This window comes from Rattus norvegicus, chromosome 20 (assembly GCF_021556685.1).
Source record: "Rattus norvegicus strain SHRSP/BbbUtx chromosome 20, alternate assembly SHRSP_T2T, whole genome shotgun sequence".
NCBI classification, from domain to species: Eukaryota; Metazoa; Chordata; class Mammalia; order Rodentia; family Muridae; genus Rattus; species Rattus norvegicus.
Window position 1 is genome coordinate 31,342,227 of NC_141553.1, and position 19,496 is coordinate 31,361,722.

General features: G+C 50.9%; 1 protein-coding gene across 4 annotated transcripts in view; it reads right to left on the reverse strand.

The window, feature by feature from the left end:
• Window positions 1-390: 390 nt before the first annotated feature.
• The window catches only part of Hk1 (hexokinase 1), a 101,594-nt gene continuing 82,488 nt past the window's right edge, over window positions 391-19,496 (reverse strand). For 2 of the 4 annotated variants that reach the window (XM_087596863.1, XM_087596864.1), the window contains 9 exons: window positions 16,773-17,077; window positions 15,159-15,307; window positions 14,766-14,885; window positions 12,557-12,652; window positions 11,806-11,905; window positions 6,725-6,908; window positions 5,575-5,730; window positions 3,003-3,236; window positions 391-1,342 (listed from right to left, as the gene is read on the reverse strand). In XM_087596863.1, the coding sequence (XP_087452989.1) occupies window positions 1,195-1,342; window positions 3,003-3,236; window positions 5,575-5,730; window positions 6,725-6,908; window positions 11,806-11,905; window positions 12,557-12,652; window positions 14,766-14,885; window positions 15,159-15,307; window positions 16,773-17,077 (1,492 nt within the window). In that variant the 3' untranslated portion in view covers window positions 391-1,194. The remainder of the gene's footprint in view (window positions 1,343-3,002; window positions 3,237-5,574; window positions 5,731-6,724; window positions 6,909-11,805; window positions 11,906-12,556; window positions 12,653-14,765; window positions 14,886-15,158; window positions 15,308-16,772; window positions 17,078-19,496) is intronic. The other 2 variants (NM_001393711.1, NM_012734.2) reach the window with 1 other exon arrangement.

The window sequence follows — 19,496 nt, forward strand, 5'->3', positions numbered from 1 at the left end:
GTTCACTGCTCACCAACAAGTAAAGAGAATGATCATTTCCAGCCTTGAGGTTGGGGCTTAGGATGCAAGCTCAAGGCAGGTGCTGGGATATCAGGCCAAAGGCTACTTGTGTGACATTTTGAAGTAGAGAAGCCCTTGTCTGAACCAACTCTGGGGGCTGGAGACTTATTTCTATTGCTTCATTTCATTTGGGATAGGCCTGCCTGAAACTTATTTAGCCAAAGGAGGGTCTTGAACTCATTCCTCTGTTTCCCAAGTGTTGGGATTACAGACACACCTGGGACGCTTTTAAGCTTTCTCCCTAACCCATGAGTCCATAAAGCCTCTAGTCTGGCTGTCACCATATGCTAAGCCCCCCACCCCCACCCCGAGCAAACACCACTCAGACTCTTGAATCAGTACAAAGTTTACTAGACGTACAACAATGGCTCACTAAAGCGATGGGAAATTCCAGTGATGGTGTTGTTTCGTGGGTTGGTTCCTTCTAGCAAGATGTTCTCCCACAGGACTGCCCACCTTAGCGCACCCCTACCACCTCCACCCCCACCACCAGGAGACAAAACAAAATGCAAGACTGTCAATAATGTGGCTAGGACTGGCTCCACGGACGGACACACAATTCACAATTCTGTGGCATCGATACATCCAGACGGGATGGCAGGCTGCGGCGGGTGCTGGGAGGGGAAGGGAACGGAACAGCAGTGCCATGTCCACACTCGCCCTTCAGGCCACGCCCCTGTGGGCAGGAGTCCGGCAGTGTCTGCTGGTGATAACACACTTCACACGGGGGAGAGGGGAGGAGAGGCGACTCCACGGATGGGCTTGGAAGGGCCCAGAAGACTGTCCAAGAGAGGGGACTCTTTCCTAGCTGGACATCTGCAGTAGACGCACGCGGGTGCCGCTACGTTCACGCATGGGCAATGCATGGCCAGGTCGAACTTGAATCATGCAGAGTGGCAGGGCAGGGATTAGGGGTCCAGGCGAGAGATCAGATCAACAGCACACGCGCTCTGGGTGGTATTCTACGTGGTGCTCCGTTACTGCGGTCCCCTTCCTCCCTCTGCTGCGGCGGAGTGGGCGCTGGCGCTGGGTCTCCCAGCGGGGCTTGCTGGGTGGAACACGGGGGTGTGGTCGTCGGTTCTAGAGAGGAGTGCTGGAAGGGTGGCGGGCTGGGGGCTGGGAGGATCCTGGCTTTTAGGCGATCGAAGGGTCTCCTCTGAGCCGCACGCCCACAGCTGTGATAAGGGCGGCCCCCTTGCCGCTGCCGTCTTCAGACAGGAGGAAGGACACGGTACACTTTGGTGACAGTTCCTTCACAGTTTGGTGCATGATTCTGGAGAAGCTGAAAAGGCGAATGATGGGGGAGGGGAGGTCAGTAGAAGATGAGGCTCGAGAACTGGGAGAATTTCTAACTGAAATTAGAAAGATGTGCTAGAGAAAGGGGTGAGAAGGGGCTGTAAACCCAGCTGGCTCAGTGACACCTCAGACGGTAGAGTGCCTGCCTAAGCTCTCAGGAGGCCCAGGCCCTTGAATCTGATTCTCATCACGGAGGAGATGGAGGTAAGGAAGATCTATAAATTCAAGGGTGACCCCCTCAGCTACATATTAAGTTGGAGGCTACCCTGAGCTACAGGGCTCTGCCTCAAAAAAAGACACAACAAAAAGTTGTATAAAAATTCTATCATAACGTGGCTAGGACTGATAGGTGACACTCGATACACATAAATTCTGGTCCAGTCAGGAGCTGGAATCTATGAAGAATGGCAGTCCAGAGCAGCTTCAAACCCCCTCAGATGCCTGGCTTATGTTGTGCTGTGGGGAGAATCCTGAGCTTCATAAGGAGGGGCAAGCACTCTATCCACTGAGCCACAACCCTGATGGGCACAGTTTCTGAGTGATGGCTCCAGGGCACTGGGTCAGCCTGTGGCCCGGTTTGGCTGAGATGGTCTCCGGTAACTAACTGTGTTCTTTTTATTGCTAAGGGGGCGTGATTGCTAATTTTGGTTGCCAACTTGACTACATCTGCAATTAACTCAATCCCAAGCATCGGGCACACCTATGCAGGATTTTTTCTTGCCTGGATGATTTGAGAGGGCGGGGAAGATTCCCCCTAAATCTGAGCCACATCTTCTGGTGACAGCACACAGAAAAAGTCGTGGAAGGAAGCTTTTGCTTTTTGCCTGTCCCCTACACCCCTCCCACTGGCAAGTTCATCCACCCTGTTGCTGAGGCATCCCTTCACTGGTATCCGGTTTGACGACTTCGGGATTCCAATGCAGACTGAAGACCAGCTGAGATGTCCAGCCCCCTGGACTGAACAACTTTCAGATACTTTATGTTGAGAGGCAGCCATTGTGGGATTAGCTGGACAGACGGATGTACTTTTTTTTTTTTTTTCTTTTTTCTTTTTTTGGAGCTGGGGACCGAACCCAGGGCCTTGTGCTTGCTAGGCAAGCGCTCTACCACTGAGCTAAATCCCCAACCCCGGATGTACTTTTAATATAGATTCATTCTGTCGGTTCCCTTCCTCTATAGAATGCTAATACACGGGGCTTCTGTTCAGGCATGGTCACTGTCCCTACGGTCCCAGCTTTGGAACATATGATGGGTTCAAGTACAGGGTTTACAACTCTGATAAGGTTCCTCCTCACCAGAGCCCGGGCCTACACTGCTCCTATTCTAAGGGACAACAGTTCACTTTGCTGGTTCTGAATTTCTTTTTACCAAGCACAGCTGGCCAATGTGTACACACATAACACAACTGCATATACACCTCAGAGGGCCAAAAGGAAGCAGGGGGAGTCCTACCTCCTGACAGTGTGAGCTGACTCAGTTGAAGCCCTTCTCTATCTCCCCGAAGTCCCTTCAAATACTAGGGCTACTCATGGCCTCAGGCTCCTGTCCCCAAATGCCTCAGGCTGCTGTGCCTCCCTCTGTGAGGAATTATGTCAACACTCTGTAACCATCAACCAACTCCCCAGCCAGGAGGAAGCCATACTCACTGTGGATGAAGTTTGTAGAGCGTCCCATCCACTCCCACAGTTACATTCAGATGGTCTAGGCCTCTGTTCTCTCTGATCTTTTCCACCACGGCGGCCATGCCGGCACCACACAGCTGAGCCGCCCTCTTGGACACCACCCCACACACGGTCTTGACCAGGATACTGTCGTCACACGTGCTGTTCAAACCCAGCTGCTGAAGGATGGCCCGCACCTGGAGCAGCGCTAACCGGTCACTGTGAAGGACAAAAGCCAGTGAGCTGGATGGAGCCGGCCCACGGAAGCTTTGAAGCAAAGGACGGTCTGAAGTACTCTGGCTTGTCTGTGAATGGTGTCTTAGGGGGGTTATTCCCCTTCTGAATAGATTTTTAAATTAAAAGAACACACACACACACACACATTTGTAGTGTGTCTATGTATATGCCATGGGTGCCCAAACAGGCCAGAAGAGGGCGTCAGATCCCCTGGATCTGGAGCTACAGGAAGCTATGACGTGCTTGATTGTGCGTGCTGAAATTCACACTGTGGACCGTCAGAAGAGGTGAGAGCCATCTCTCCCACCTTTGGCTGATAACTGTGTGTGTCTGTGCTGGAGTTACACGTTCCTGCGACAGCCAGAGGCGTCCGAGCCCCTGAAGCTGGAGTCACAGGTAGCTCTAAGCAGCCTGAATTGAGGGCTGGGAACCAAACTCAGGTTCTCTGCAAGAGCTCGACCTGCTCTCAGCCAATGAGCACTAATCTCTTCGGCACATTGCTTTAAACCAGTGATTCTTAAACCCGTGGGTCATGACTCCTTGGAGGTCTAATGACCCTTCCACCGGAGTCACTTAAGACCATCAGAAAACACAGGTTTATATTATGATTCATAGCAGGAGCAAAATTACAGCTACGAAGGAGCAACGGAAGTAAGTTTATGGTTGGGGTCACCACAGCATGAGGAACTGTATTAAAGGGTCACAGTGTTAGGAAGATTGAGGGCTGCTGTTCTGGGTTTTGTTGTTGTTGATAGGGTTCCTCTGTGTAGCCCTGGCTGTCCTGGAACTTACTCCATAGACCAAGCTGGCCTCAGGTCTCAGCGATCTGCTTGCTTCTGCCTCCAGAGTGCTGAGATTAAAGGCCTGTGCCAGTGCTACCTACCCAGCTTGCTTTAAACTTTTTAATGAGTCCAGAAGTACCACATGCTTAACTACAGAAATTAAAGTTGAAAAAATTAAAACTCTCTCGAATCCTAGTGATCCCAGGAAACAATATTACATTCTTTTTCTCTCCCTCCTCCTCTTCTGTTTGAGAGAGAGGGTTGCCCAAGGTGACCTAGAGACTCAACTAGTTCCCACCTTCCCACACTGCCCATGTAGAAAGGATCACTTTGAAACTGTAATATTCCTAAGGATGACAGCAGGGCTGGGAAATGGCTCAATGGGGACAGCATTGGTTATGAACGCCCAGTGAACTAAATCTGATGCCCAAAGCATCCCCCACACAAGAGCAGAGGCTAGCCTGAAACCATGGAGCGGCCCCCTCTCTGCCAGGTGAGAGAAGTCCTCTGACAAGTATGCACTGTGGCACAGCACATGCGTAGACACACACACACACACACACACACACACACACACGCACTCTCACACAGAGTAACCTTTAATGCCATTCGTTTTCATACCTCGGCTTACCTTGCATTCTGTGTCAGCCACGATGGCCTTTGTTCCCTTGCTAAAGGGTCATGTGAACAACCTAGTGTACCCCAGGGGTTTCCCTTCTCCCAGTAAACTGAAAGAGCTGAGATGAGACTGGCTAGCCTTTCTCAAGGCTATGCATTGTATATGCACTGCATGTATGCAATCACTACCTTGGTCTGCATTTGAGACAAGGCCTCAAATAGCCGAGGCTAGCCCCAAATTCACTACGTAGAAGAGTTGGGCCTACAACTCCTGACCCTCTGGCCAGAACTCCTACACTAAGCTTTCATCATCCCCATCTTAAAGAGCAGGAAATGAGGCCCTGGGGAACTGAGGCACTCCTGGAAGCACAGTCAGGCAGAGAGGTCCATGGGGTCGGAACTATTGGGATCTGCTCCCCACCTCCCACCATACTTCTGCCATTGGCATGAAGTAAATGTTTTCCTCATTGTACTATTTGCCTCCCTCCCCCAAATGCCAATCTTTAAAACTTTACAGAACTTAAGGAGCTCTAGTTTGTTCTGTCTTTCTGTCTGTCAGAAAGTGGCAGCGTATGTGAGGATGCTGGGAATGACAAATAGAGGGGCCCATTTTGGAAATCAATATGGTGGTTCCTCAGGAAATTGAAAAGGGAATTCCTATAGGGACCAGCCAGTCCACTTGTGAATATATGCATGAGACAAGACATAGCAGGAACCAAACGGTGGAAACCAGTCAAGCTGCCAGACGCTAGCAGAAGCAGGAAAACGAAATTCGATAGGGGCATCCAATGGATGCCCTAAAAGGGAGGGACCAATGTGGATGAACCTCAAGAATGCTATGCTAAGGGAAGTCCTGTAAAGTCAGAGTTGTTTGGAGTTCGCCGAAAGCAAAATGACGCTCAAAACCGCTCCCTACTCACCTCTCAATCTGAGAGAGAAACTTGGTCTCAAAGATGCCTCGGGTCTTGAGTGGTTCGGAGATCTGTCCCCGGAAGAGGAAGCCTTTCTTGGTGAAGTCAATCAGGATGTTACGGACGATCTCACCCAGGTACATCCCACTGATCATTTTCTCAAACCTGAGTCGAGAGGAAGGGAGGGTGATAAGCAGGAGGACCACTCGCCCTCGGGCCCACAGTCACTCCAGACCCATGACAGCCCCATCGAGGATATGATCTCAGTCACATGCCTGTCCTGTGCCTCGATGACGGGGCTGACGGAGACCTAAGAAGCCCTTCACCCTCCCCACACTGATGCCTCCAGCAGCCACAGAGCTGTGTTAGGTGGCCTCCTTCCTTGTCTTTGTCTGGCCCTTTCTACTCTGCTCTTAGCCACAGGCCACAACCCAGAGAGGACCACTGCAGCCTGGTCCTCTTCCTGTTCCAGCCTCTCTCACACCTCACCCTTTTACAGAGCGCACACAGGCTCCCTCCCTCTCACCACCACCACCACCACCACCACCACAGTGACTCCTGGTCCTGGGAAGACAGGGAGTGGGTGTCTCGATGAGACGTCACAGCCCAGCACAGTAGGCCCTCAGCAGTTCCAGACTAAGCAAAAATCTCAGCGGAGTCTTACATGGGTAGAGAGAGAAGGCTCTTTGGTTTTTATATTCATTTTTTGATGGTTTGGGTTGGTTGGTTTGTTTTTGATGGTTTTGTCGTTAACAGAATTCTGGTTGAGCACGGCGTGGGGCAAGCCGGGAGAGCCGCAACACTTTCAGGATTAAACTGAAGCCGATTTATTTTCCAAAGCACATAACTTGGACTATCTCGTCCTGGCTACGTCAGTGAACAAGAACCTCGTTCTTGGGCGACTGGGGCAGGCACCTCATTTGTAAGTGGACACTGCCATTTCAGAACCAGTCTGTGACCTGAGTTGCAAAACTCTGAGGAGCCACAAGGGGGTGCAGGATCTTGCCGTGAGAAGGGAGTCTCCCTCTTTCAGACCCTGAAGGGCAAACGAGGCGGCGTGTCCACTGTCTCAGTCACTTCCAGAAATGGAAAACCCGATTATACCAGAGGGGTGGACTTCCAAGGCCCTGTGCAGACTCCCTCCTGGCGGGCTCATTACCTTTGTTTCCCAGAGTTTAGAGAATATTCGTCCACCACTTTGTCAAAGTCTGTTCTGATGTCATCCAGACACCCATTGTCACCGAAGGCGCCCCACTCCATGTTGATGCACATCTGGCCCTGGTTCCCCTCCACCATCTCCACATTCTTCATCTCCTCCATGTAGCAGGCATTGGTGCCCGTCCCTAAAACACCAGGGAAGAGGACAGCGGTGGGGCTGGCGTGGGGGTCGCCGTGGGGGCGGGGCGGGGGTGTTTCACACCGGGCCGGCCCTCACATGACAGGAGAGGGGACTTCACACCAGACACTTCACACCCAGAGCTCTGATGCAGGGCAAGGTTGATTACGACTTTTAAATGGTCATAGGCACACAGATTCGGACTAAATACACCCCCTCCCCTCCAGCCCTTTCCCTATCCTCTACCATTTTTCCCCACTCAAGTCTATGTGACTCCCTCTAAAAATACCCACTGAGCGCAACTAATGCTGCCTGCGTGTGGGTTAGGACCTGGTCTGGGGCACAGGGAGGTTCTCGGGGTCCCCATCTCCAAAGAGAACGGAAAAACTGACTCTCTTTCCCGCAGCAGCTGTCAGGGGCTGCTAACTCCTCAGCTAGGGGTGGGATCGTGACCCTCTCCTGATCTACGCTGGGATTTGTCCTCCTTGATCTTGCACAGGATCTGCCTGCAGTCAGAGCCTCCAATTTCATGTGTGCAACTGCCCTGTCATATGTACAAAAGGCTTTTTCTAGACCACCTCTGGCTCTTATAATCTCTTGCCCCGCCTCCCCCACCCCTTCTACAATGATCCTTGACCCCTGGCAGGAAGGGACTGCATTCTACCAACTGAACTACATCCCCAGTCCTCACCAGTGTGTGTATGTGTGAGGTATATACATACATAAATACATATATCTGTGTGTATATGTATATATGCTTGGTTTTTGAGACAGGGTTTCTCTATGTAGTTTTAGCTGTACTGGAACTCGCTCTGGCCTCAAACTCAGAGATCTGCTGCCGCTGCCTCTGGGCAGGGCGCCGGGATTAAAGGTGTGCACCATCATTACTCAACATATATTTCTCTCTCTTTCTCTCTCTCTCACTCTTTTCCTCTCCCTCTCTCTCTCAAATGTACATTTGGTGTTTGCACTACGTCTGGGTAAGCGGGTCAGATTCCCTGGAATTTTAGTTACAGTTGTGAGCTGCCATGTGGTTGCTGGGAATTGAACTCAGGACCTCTGGAAGGGCAGCCAATGCTCACAACCACTGAGCCATCTCTCCAGCCCTATAGTTTTGGATGGTTTTTGTTGTTGTTGTTTGTTTTTGTTTGTTTAGCCTTGGCTGTCCTAGAACGTGATCTGTAGACCAGGCTGGACTGGAACTCATAGAGATCCACCCGCCTCTGCCTCCCAGGTGCTGGGATTAAGGCATGGGCTACTACAATCCAGCTGGGTCTATTTCTTGAAAATCAACAAAACATTTTGTCTTCTCATTGCTTCTAGGGAAACTTAAATGGCAAGTCTGAGGTAAACTATAAAGAGGGATGGAGTGATCATCTTTAAAACAAACAAAGGAACAAACAAAACCCATGGTCTTTCTATGTAACCCTAGCTGGCCAGGCACTTACTATGTTGACTAGGCTGGCCTTGAACTTATGGCAATCCTCAAGTAATGATTGATTGGGGAGGGTCCAGCCCGTGGTGGGTGGGGCCGACCCATGAGGCCCAACTTTGATTAATTTACATTTTGCCTAAAGTCTAACCTGTCAGCCGGTTCAGACAGTGCTGCATTTATGTTGGTATATGCTTTTACAACACAGGAGGTACTGTGCGCGCGCGCACACACACACACACACACACACACACAGTAACCAGAGGATGGTCTACTTTCATACCTTGCCCGTACACTTGTGGTGACTACATCTAGTCAGCGAGCATCTGAGTGCGGGGCCACATCCCACCTTTCTAAGCAACAGCTCCTTGCCTTGCTGGTACCACAGACTGTCTAGTTACAGTTACCATTGCTGTGCTGAAACACCACCGCCAAAACAACGTGGGGAGGAAAGGGTTTACTTGGCTTACGCTTAAATATCACCAAAGGAAGTCAGGACAGGAACTCAAAGCAGGACAGGAACCTGGAGGCAGGAGCTGATGCAGAGGCCATGGAGGAGTGGGTGCTGCTTACTGGCTTGCTCCCCATGGCTTGCTCAGCCTGCATTTTTATAGAACCCAGGACCACCAGCCCAGGGACGGCCCCATCCACCACGGGACGAACCCTCCCCCATCAATCACTACTTAGGAGAATACCTCACAGGCTTGCCTACAGCCTCATCTTACAGAGGCATCTCCTCAGTTGAGGTTCAGTCCTCTGATGCCTCTGGCTTGGGTCAAATTGACATAAAACATAAAACCAAACAGCGCACAGACACCATAGAGTATCTGCTGCTTCTAGGACAAGGAGAGTTCCTCTGGGTGGGTGTGTGGTTTCCGGGAAGCTTCTGGTGTCCGCGTTTGACCTCCCTAGAGTGTATCTTACTCAGTATCCCCCAAGACTGGGAAGGAGCACAAGTTGGTGCAGTTTTAGCCTACAAGGGGCTATGGACCCGAAATGGGAGGCACATTATTTTCACTATTTTTTAGTTACTTTATTTTGAAACTGTGAGTGTACACACATGTATGAGCCTGCACGGATATGGAATCAGAATTCACCTTGCAGGGGAGTTCAGTTCTCTCGCTCTACTGCAGCGTGAACCTGGGGATTGGGCTCAGGCTATGAGGCTTGGCAACAGGTGCCTTTAGCCACTGAGACCACCCCCCCCCCGCTGCTAGTCTGCCCTCAGTCCACTGAGACACCCCCACCCTGCTAGCCTGCCCTCAGTCCACTGAGACCCCCGCTGCTAGCCTGCCCTCAGTCCGCTGAGACCCCCGCTGCTAGCCTGCTGTACAGTAGTTTTAACACCATGACCTCTGGCTTGTGGTCCCTGGACTTCTCTTACTGCGGAGACTGAAAACTCTTCCCACAGATGCCCTGAAGCCTGTATTTATGAAGATCTTTGCTAAGTCTCAAAGAACCCAGGACAAGTCTCACCCAGTACCTGTGGCTCCTCCCACACTTCTCACCCCGCCCCCTAACCATAACTCCCCCAGCTTTTCTCTTATATAACTCAGCCATCTCGTCCATTGAGTGTTCTTCTCCCCCCCACCACTCCAACCCTCCCTCCCTCGGCCTCTCTCCCTCTCCTGCTCTCCCCTGACCCCCCTCCACCTCTCCTGGCCCAGTCTCTATTCTGCTAGCCCTGTTCAGTCTGGCCTCTTCCAGATGCCTCTGGCTGAACTCTCCCTCATCCCTACAATAAAGGCCTTCTCTGCAGCCATACCCCGGAGCGGCCACGTTCCCATTAGCACTCCATGACTCAAGGGGGTCTGTAGTGAGGCTCCCAGAGATGTTGCTTCCTATCAACTGCACTCGCCATAAAGCTTGCAGGCGTGAGCTGAGCAAGCTTTCCCTCAATTCAAGGGTAAGGCTCCCCATCCTACCCTTACCACTGCTGGATTCTTTTTGGTTTCTCGGTTCCCTTCTACCCAAAGTACAAAAGAGGAGGGGGAAAAGAAAAGGAGCCATGGGAAACAGAGATGCAAAGAAAGCCGAAATACGCAAACTGTATTCCCTGGCCATGAGAATTCTGAACCAAGAGGTTGGTTGACAGAGGCAAGGGAAAGTTGGCTGAATCCTGGCAGCAGCTCCTCTCTGGAGCAAGGAAGGTGAGGCCGGCCTCAATGAGAATATGCCCAGTCATGCTGGGTCTGCAGGTCTCACCTAAACCCCGCCTAAGCTTTACATGGGCAAAAGACAGGGCCGGGCAGGGCAGGGTGGAGGCCGCTTTGCCAAAAGGAAGAAAGGAATGAAATCTCAGGGGCAGGAGCTGAATTCCTTTTATCAGGCTGTGCTTCCTGATTTTCTGTTTCATTGGTGGTTACAAGTGGCTTCATAACACATAGAAAAGCTTCCCCCATGCAGCCTGCGTGAGGCCCATCCCAACCTTCAGACGCTAAAAAATGATCTCAAGGTGTCCAAGAAGTGACTGAGAAAGTGTTTAGGGAGTGCAATGGTTAACTTTAACTGTCAACTTGACACTGCCTAGAATCACCTGGGAAGAGGAGGGGCTGTCTGCATTGGGTAGAAGGAGAATCTTATGTTAGTTGAAATCCTAGCCCACTGTGGGCAGCACCATCCCCTAGGAGATGGTCCTGACCAGGATAAGGGGGAAAATCAAGCTGAGCACAAACAAGTGAGTCTGTACATTCATTTCTTTCTACTCTTGACTATGGCTACAATATGACTAGTTGTTTCAGGTTCTTGCCTATTTGTAACCTGGAGTTGAGGGCTAAAATAAATCCTTTTTCCCCTAGGTTTTTTCTGTTAGGTTATTTTATTATATCAGCAGGTGGCAGTGAGGACCAATATCTAAGGTGGTTCTTGGACCTCCATAGGCACTGTGTGGCACATGCACTCCTGCACGCACACTGTACATACATCACATGAGCGCATGAGTGCGCGCGTGTGCACGCGCGCGCGCACACGCGCACACACACACACACACACACACACACACACAGGGTTTAATCCTCTTGAGGTCTAGACCTCTAATATGTTTGGAACACAAGAAAACAACCTACAGGGCTGGGGTCACTTAGACGGTGGCTACAGACCATGAATGGTGCCCCAGAGCAGACTGGCCCTTCCCAGCTAGCTACAACATGGTCAGGAGTGGAGATGGTCTCTACTTCCTTTTTAGCCCTTGAGTCTGCACATGGTCTGGTTTCAGCCACCCCACTCCATCTACCCAGAACACATGAGCTTTTTTGTGCCTCGTTCCTGGAGAGCTCACTGACGGACGGTCCAATCCTAATGGATGTGCAGCCATCATGGGGTGCAGCTTGCCTCCATACAGAGTGCTAGAGGGGGTAAAAATGGTACCCACGGATCAACCATTTCCCCACTAAGGACTGAGCTGCTGGGTTTCTAAAAACGAGTAAACGCCAGTGTCCCCTTCCTAGAGAAGAGACCCTTTGACGGCACTTACCCACGATGAGTCCAATTTCGCAAGTGGGTTCTTCATACGCACAGGTCATCATGGTGCCCACGGTGTCGTTGACCACAGCCACCACATCCAAGTCAAATTCCTTTGAAAAGAAAGGGACACGTATGTAGGGAAGGGACAGCTAGCCCTGGCTTGCGCCCCGCTAGTCCAGGCTCTGGACTGCACGCTTCTGGGAAGCAGGGTTGAGTTCCTGACTGTGTTCACTAAGTGGCAACACTGCCTATAAGCTTATTCCCACCAACGGGGCCATCCATGTCGGAGGCCTGCACTCTGAAAAGCCTGGCGGGTCCCGGGTGTGTGCACTGTCAGAAACTTTCCATCTTTCTGTCCCTGTGAGTCATGATTTTCTCTCTCCCTGAGTGGACCATTCTTCACCATTGTTTAGTATGTGTACATACACATGCCACAGCACGTGTGCTCAGGCCAAAGGATAAACCACAGGAGAGGACTCTCTCCCTCCACCATGTGGGTCCTAGGAACCAGACTCAGGCCCTCAGGCTTGGTGGCAGCTGCTGAGCCATCTCACCAGCCCCATGTCATCCCTTAATGATACAAAAGGGACAAGTGTCAGTGTCACTAGAACGCTGGCAGTGACTGGAGTGGGTGGTGGGCGGGCATACGACCTCCAAATCACATGCTTCTGCGGCATTCCAATAATTCACAGAAAAAGCAAGTTTCAGTTTTGTAACACCCCTCCCCAAAGGCAGACATTATCTTAGGAACATCAAGTTACCTCTCTCCTCTTCACCGCATCCCTCAGTAAGGAGGCTACATCATGGCCCTCACAGTCAGTGGCTTTGAAACCCTTTGTCCATGAGATCAAGATTCCCTGAAAGAGGAAAGGCACCCAGAGAGTTTAGGTGAGGAACCTTCAGGCCACTCTGCGGTCAGGAGACTGTGATACCCCACCTCCCAGGCAGTAACCACAGAGGCTGCTGTGCCAGCATCACACTCAGTACAAGAAAGCATGAGTGGAATCCTGTGGGCTGGTCCTCTCCCACCATCCCCACAGACATCTGCTTTCCAAACCCACTTCACAGATGGAGAAACGGAGGCACATAAGGTTGGTTGTGGACTTGTTTAAAGGAATGCAAAATTGTAGTAAGCCTGTTGTTACTTTATAGAATTTATACGCTCTTGGGGAAAAGTGCTGTGTGTGTGTGTGTGTGTGTGTGTGTGTTTGATCCCCAGTACCGCACAAATCAGGTATGATAGTAGGCATTCATAATTCCAACCCATGGGAGATAGAGGCAGGAGATTAGAAATTATGGGCTATCCTTGGCTACACAAGGAATGTGTGTAACAGATTCCTAGCCTGGGCAACATAAGCCCCAACCTTTAAAAAATGTTTAGAGTTGTGCATGTCTATATGTGTGAGCATCTCTCTCTCTCTCTCTCTCTCTCTCTTTATGTATGCTTCCCTCCTTTTGATGTTGCTTGTCTGAAATTATTTAATTCCTGTGTTTTCATGGCTGTAGTAAACCTCCTTAGGTTGGAATTTTTCTGATATTACCTTACTTAGCTCTTCTGGTGCTGCCAATCAGGCCTTAAACCATCCCTCAGGCCCCTCCCTGGCCGTGTCTCCACTTGTACCATGCATGGCCAACTGTATATTTTCAGATAGGCTGGCTCCTCCCTCAGGGATTCTGTGCCACCTTCTCCCTCTTTGCACACAATATGTCCACCCACGCCTGGCCCTTCCCACACAGTGGCAGAGTGCCTGGTTCGTGCCTCTGATGCCGGCACGGACATAGGAGCCCCCCTAAGGACAGAAACTGTAACTGGATGGAAAATAAGAAAGAAGAAAGAGGAGGGCATGCCTACTCCTAAAGTGTGGAGATGGTTTTTATTGTAGACTTAAGGGAGAAAGCAGAGGGAAGAGCCCAGGCTGAACACGGCAGGCAGGCAGACTTAGACAAGACCAATAGAGGAGAAAGGGAGGAGAGCAAGAGAGGAGTCACCAGCCAAAACAAGGAGCCTGGCATAGCCTAAAGAACCAAGATATATAGGGATCAAGCTGGGGGAGGGAGAACGGAAGTCCAGCCCCCAGGAGATTTAGGGTAGAGAGGGTAGGGAGAAAAGTGTGGGAGAAGCCACAGGTAGAGAGCGAGATTTGTCCTGGGTTGAGATCTAACAGGAACCCTCCACCCTGTACCCACACCTTAGTTTGTTACGGGGGTGGGGGAGACCCACGCCCCCATCTGGGACCCTTTTCGTCCCATAGATTAAGTATTTACTAAAGGTTTGTTCTAACAGGGCACTGTGCCAGGGCCTAGGGGCATCCAGCATCTTGCCATACAAGCAGCCAAAAGGAAAGCCGCCAGGGGCTGAGGGTGTAGCTAGTCAGCAGAGTGCTTGCCTGGTGTGGGCAAAAGCCCAGTGAGGTCTCGCATGCCCGCAATGCCAACATCTCGGAGGTGGATGCAGTGGCATCAGAAGAGAAGGCCATGGCCACAGAGCAAGTGGGAAGCCAGCCTGGGCTTAAAGGAGTAGGGGGAAGATGGGGTTGAGGAGGAAGGAAAGAGGAGCTGGTGAGCCACTAAGTGTGACAAATTCTATAATGAAGGTCATTCTTTGTGCCCGGAGGCCCCAAAGGTTCTCAAAAGCCATGGCTCCGGTTTTTGTTTGTTTTTTTGGCTTCTGTGAGACAGGGTTTCTCTGTGTAACCCTCGCTGTCCTAGACAGCCTAGACCAGACTGGCTTGGAACTTGAGATCAGCCTGCCTCCAACTCCTGAGTGCTGGGATTAAGAGTGCTGCCACCACCATCTATGAAGACAGCTCCTTTCAGCAATGGCTGAAGAGTAGAGTCTTAGGACGCTCTGGAGAGGGTGACCCATGAGGCATGTAAGGCTGTCCTAGACATCTTGGGATGTCACTGAAATGGGCAAAAACCCTAGCCACCCGAACCCAACACTGTTGGGTCCACAGGAAAGAGACTCACACAGTCCAGGTTCGTCTGATGGCAGGGAAATGAGAAGGTGAAGCCCAGAGGCATCCGGGGGCCTTTGATCCCCATGTAGTCCAGGAAGTCAGAGATGCAGGAGACGATGTGGTCAAACAGCTTTAAGAGAAAGGGAACAGATTACCCAGGCTCTCTTCGGTTTCACACTTTCAGCATGCGCGCGCGCGCGCGCACACACACACACACACACACACACACACACACACACACACAAGCACGCACACTTTCTCCAGGAACTTCTCGGTCACTGGAGTATCACGGGCTCAAAGGCCCTGATGCTTTAGGGCCACGGGGCCGTAGCTACAGCGTGATATGGCAGACACGCGTTATCTCATGACCACCAGTGCCACTGGCCAGCTGTGCCCGCCTCACCTCATCCCCGGTGCCCTGCATGATTTCCAGGGGAATGGAGTAGATCTTGTTGTGCATTTCCACTGTTCTCTTTTTCCCACTGCGGATCTTTACCAGCAGAACCCGGAAATTCGTTCCTCCAAGATCCAAGGCCAGGAAGTCACCGTGTTCTGTCACAAGGAAGGGCACAGAGAAAGCCTCAGGTGGCTGAGTGCATCTTGGTGGCCAGTAACCCCCAGAAGTCCCCCATCCAGCATTACGGGGACTGCTGTGAATTGTCCCTGGGGTATACAGCATGGTCTAGACTCTCAGTCACAAGCTGGTCTGGCATCAGAACGGTGGCCCCAGGAGGGTTCTACTTGTCACAGTTAACTTCACCGTTTCTTAAAAGCCTGACAATATCTTCATTTTAGTGACTCTCATATAAAACTGCATAATTTGTATCAACGTATAAATCTAAAAATGACCACAGCCCGGCTTCCCTCTTTGCAATGTGGATGTATGGTTCTTTGTTATTTGTTTTGTTTTGTTTTGTTTCAAGACGGGGTTTTCTCTGTGTAGCCATGATGTTCTAGAACTCACACTGTAGACCAGGCTGACCTCGAACTCAGAGATCTGCCTGCCTCTGCCTCTCAAGTGCTGGGATTAAAGGTGTGTGCCACCACCATTCAACCTGGGTGTATGGTTCTTGCTACTGAAAAAATGGAAGAACCTGTTTCTCTTCTTTTTGGATTCTGGGACCCAGAGGGAGAGGCATAGGCAAAGCTGGGCCAGTCCTAGCCTTGGCCTCCAGATTCTGCTTCTATCCAGTAGTAGAGCCACAGTGACCCAAGGGTGGGAAACCCATGGCCAGCCACCCTGTGCTGGGTATAAAGACTGAAGTTGGCTTCTCAGCTGACCTCCAACAGAGATCAGCAGACCCTGGCCTGGATTAGCAATCACACAGCTGACCCACTGACCCACTGACCCACTGACCCACTGACCTGCTGACCGTGGGCGAGAGTGAACGGTGATTGAGTAACACCACTGAATTTGAGGACACCCTGGCCCACTTCTGCCTCACCAAGCAGATGCTGATGGAGGTGAGGATGTATTTTCTATACCACACAATCATTATTCTGAGGGTGCCCCCAAGAATCTCTCCAGTGTGGCCACAGAATTAGCCTCAGTGAGGGGTAGAACACTCAGGGATGCGAAGCCCCAGGTCTGTCTCCCTCATGCATACCCTGACACTACTTAAAAGATGAGGACCATGTGAATTCTTCTGTTGGTTGGACTCATGCGGCCTAGGCTGGCCTCGAACTCACAATGTGGCTGAGTGTGGCCTTGAACTCCAGAGCCTCCTGAGCGCTCAGAGCACAGGTATGTACTGCCATGCCAGTTTCCCATTGTGCAGTTCCAACAATGTTTTACAAAGAACACTAGCCTGGGAGGAAAACTGAAGTGCTCTAAGTCCACACACACACACACACACACACACACACACACACACTGGATTGTGTAAGATGCCAGCTCTTGTAAAATTAGACATGGCCAATCCGACAGCATCCTCAGGAGAGTCCAATATGTCCCCTACTCATCCCTACCCGACCCACTTCCTGGGACAGAAGTGTGGCAGCCCCATCAGGCCCTCACCAGTCCCATCCGGGATGCTCCGGACAAAAGAAGGCAGCATTTTGACAGTAGCTTTGCTGTTGGTCTCCTTCCTCAGCCCCATTTCCATCTCTGTCCGTAGCCTCTTCTTCACCTCCATCAGCGTCTGCTTGCTGAGGCGGAAGTGGGCCAGGGTTTCCTCAATCTGCCGGTGCTGCTCAGCCAGGCGGTAGGCTACTGCCGTCACCATGGCGGCCCCCTTGCCGCTGCCACTCTCTGAGAGGAGGAAACGGACGTCGGAGTCAGGCACCAGGCGCCTCAGGGTCTTGTGGAACCGCCGGGAGTACCTGCAGGAGGAAGTGGAAGTGGGTGAGCGTGGCGGGCTGGATCAGGCTACCTGCTGGGGACTGCTGGGGACAGCTGGGGGCGGCTGGGGACTCTCCCTCTGGTCAGAACGCTTTAATTCTATTCTGTTATTTTCCTAATGCAGCCTCTAGGTACCTGCTGTACAAACAATGCGTAACACTTAAAAACATATCTGAAACTGCTTAAGACAATAACAACAAAAAAGGGAGAGGCTTGTTATTTTATGCTTATTACCTACAAGAAAATTTGAGGGCCACAGACCATCTTTGTGTGAAACAGGATGACTGCTAAATCCAGACCAACCTGGGCTACAGAGTCAGTTCTAAGCAGGATGGAGCTACATAGCAAGACTTCACTTCAGGGCAGAGGGGAGATGGGACAGGAAGGAGGTCAGGAGGGGAGACCAGGAATGGGGACAACATTTGAAATATGAATAAATAAAATAACCGATTAAAAAAAAACCTCTGCTTTAAATGACCAAAGAGGGGGTCGGGGGTGTTTCTGTTCTCGGCTGTATTATAGCACCACAGGGGCCAAAGGCAAGCACTTCAGAGTCAGATCCAAAAACAAGGGTGAATGCCAGCTCTTGCTTCTGTGGCAAGCGACCTTGAGCCAGTACTGACCTTGGACTCAACGCAGACCAGCGTCTGGCTGAGTGATGGGAAACGAACAGGTTTAGTAAGGAGCCCACACAGGCATTGACTCAGAGGCAGAGCTCAAGAATCCCTCTTGGTTCTTGATTTTTATTTCACTTGGCTCTTCCCCTTCTCTAGAAGAAAAGCTTAGGCCAGCCTGAGACAGAGGTTGTGGTCTCAGGTCTGGATGGCGGCAGGCCAAAGGAAACAGGAAAAGCCATTTCCCCAAAATACCAACAGTCACTGCCTCCAAGGCATGGCTTAAGAACTACTTCTATTCTTTTTGAAACTCTTGTAAATGGCCTCAAGTTGCTAGTAATTCTGAAATAGGAAACACCTGTTCTGAGTTAGTCTTTGTGTTCGAGCACAGGCTCCCAGACGAGGACTCACAAGCAGGTCTACAGACATGAACCCACGTGTGAGCACAGGCCTGGAGGTCAGGGGTTAACCTCAGGCAACTTCCTTAACTGCGTTCCACCTTATTTTTAAAGATAGGGTCTCTCCTGAATCTAGGGCTCACTGACAGGCTGGCCAGCAGGCCCCGGGGAAATTCTGTCCCTACCCTCCCCCTGCTACTACAGGTACATGCAGTTGTACTTGTCTTGGGTCCTTAGGGAGGCGCATCACGTGTTCCAACTTGTGTAACACTCACTTTCCCGACTGAGCCATCAGGCCAGGTCAAGTTTACTCTTTAAAATGTGAAGGTGTGGGTTCAAGAGAGATGGCTCAGTGGTTAAGAGCACTTGCTGCTCTTCCGGAGGTCCTGAGTTCAATTCCCAGCAATTAATTGCTTGTAACTACACTACCAGGAGATTCAACAGACAATTGTGTAGGCAAAACACTAATGCACGTCAAATAGAACTAAGTTATTAAAAGGAGGTAAAGGTTCAAACAGAAGTAGTTTTGGAGCAGGGAAACCCACCAACACCACCCCAGCATGCTGTCCAGCATGGATACTCCACACCACCAGACTGTAGTGACGACTAGCTACAGTGACAGCCTGGCCTATTTTTTAGATAAGGGACTCACTAGTTATACCAGGCTGGCCTCAAACTCACAAGGAGTTTGCCTTTGCCTTCCCAGTGTCGGGGTTAAAGGAATGGGACCACCACGCTCAGCCCTAACAAGTTTTAATGTGACGCTATAAACCTTGAGGCTTTCTTGTCAAAAAAAAAAAAATTAGCCAAGAATTCCAAAGAAAAAGCTGCTTCTTAAGGGGACCGAAAAGAAAAGGAAAGGATAAAGAAAGGAATGGTTGATTTTCTCTTTCAAATATCTTTAAAATACGAAAAAAAATTAGCAAAATTGTAAACCTGGAGGCTGGCATCTCCCAGCTAGCGTAAGGCTAGCCCCCTTGGCCTCCGGGAACTACGTCCATGCATTTGTGCAAGCGTCCCCAGTGGGAAGGCTGCAAATCTGCAAATTCGAGCTTTGGTCTTGTAAACCAACGCCAAAAACCAACGCCCTGGGCAGAGATTGCTACACCTCAGCAAAGGCTCAGAATTTAGTTTCCACCATTTCAAAAGTTTCAGCCACATTTTCTAGGGCCCAGGAGACTTTCGAAGCTCAGGATGGGCCAGCACCATCAGCAAGCAAGAAGGCAGCTCAGCAGAAAAGCCTCTCCCGGTCTGTAGAGATCACTTATGATGATCTCTGGCTCTCGGATGGCAGGAGCTGACACGTGCCCATGTGAAGCAGCAGTGTCTGAGGCTCATATCGGAAGCTTCTGAGACAAGGACCTGGATGCCACCAGTCATGACAGCAC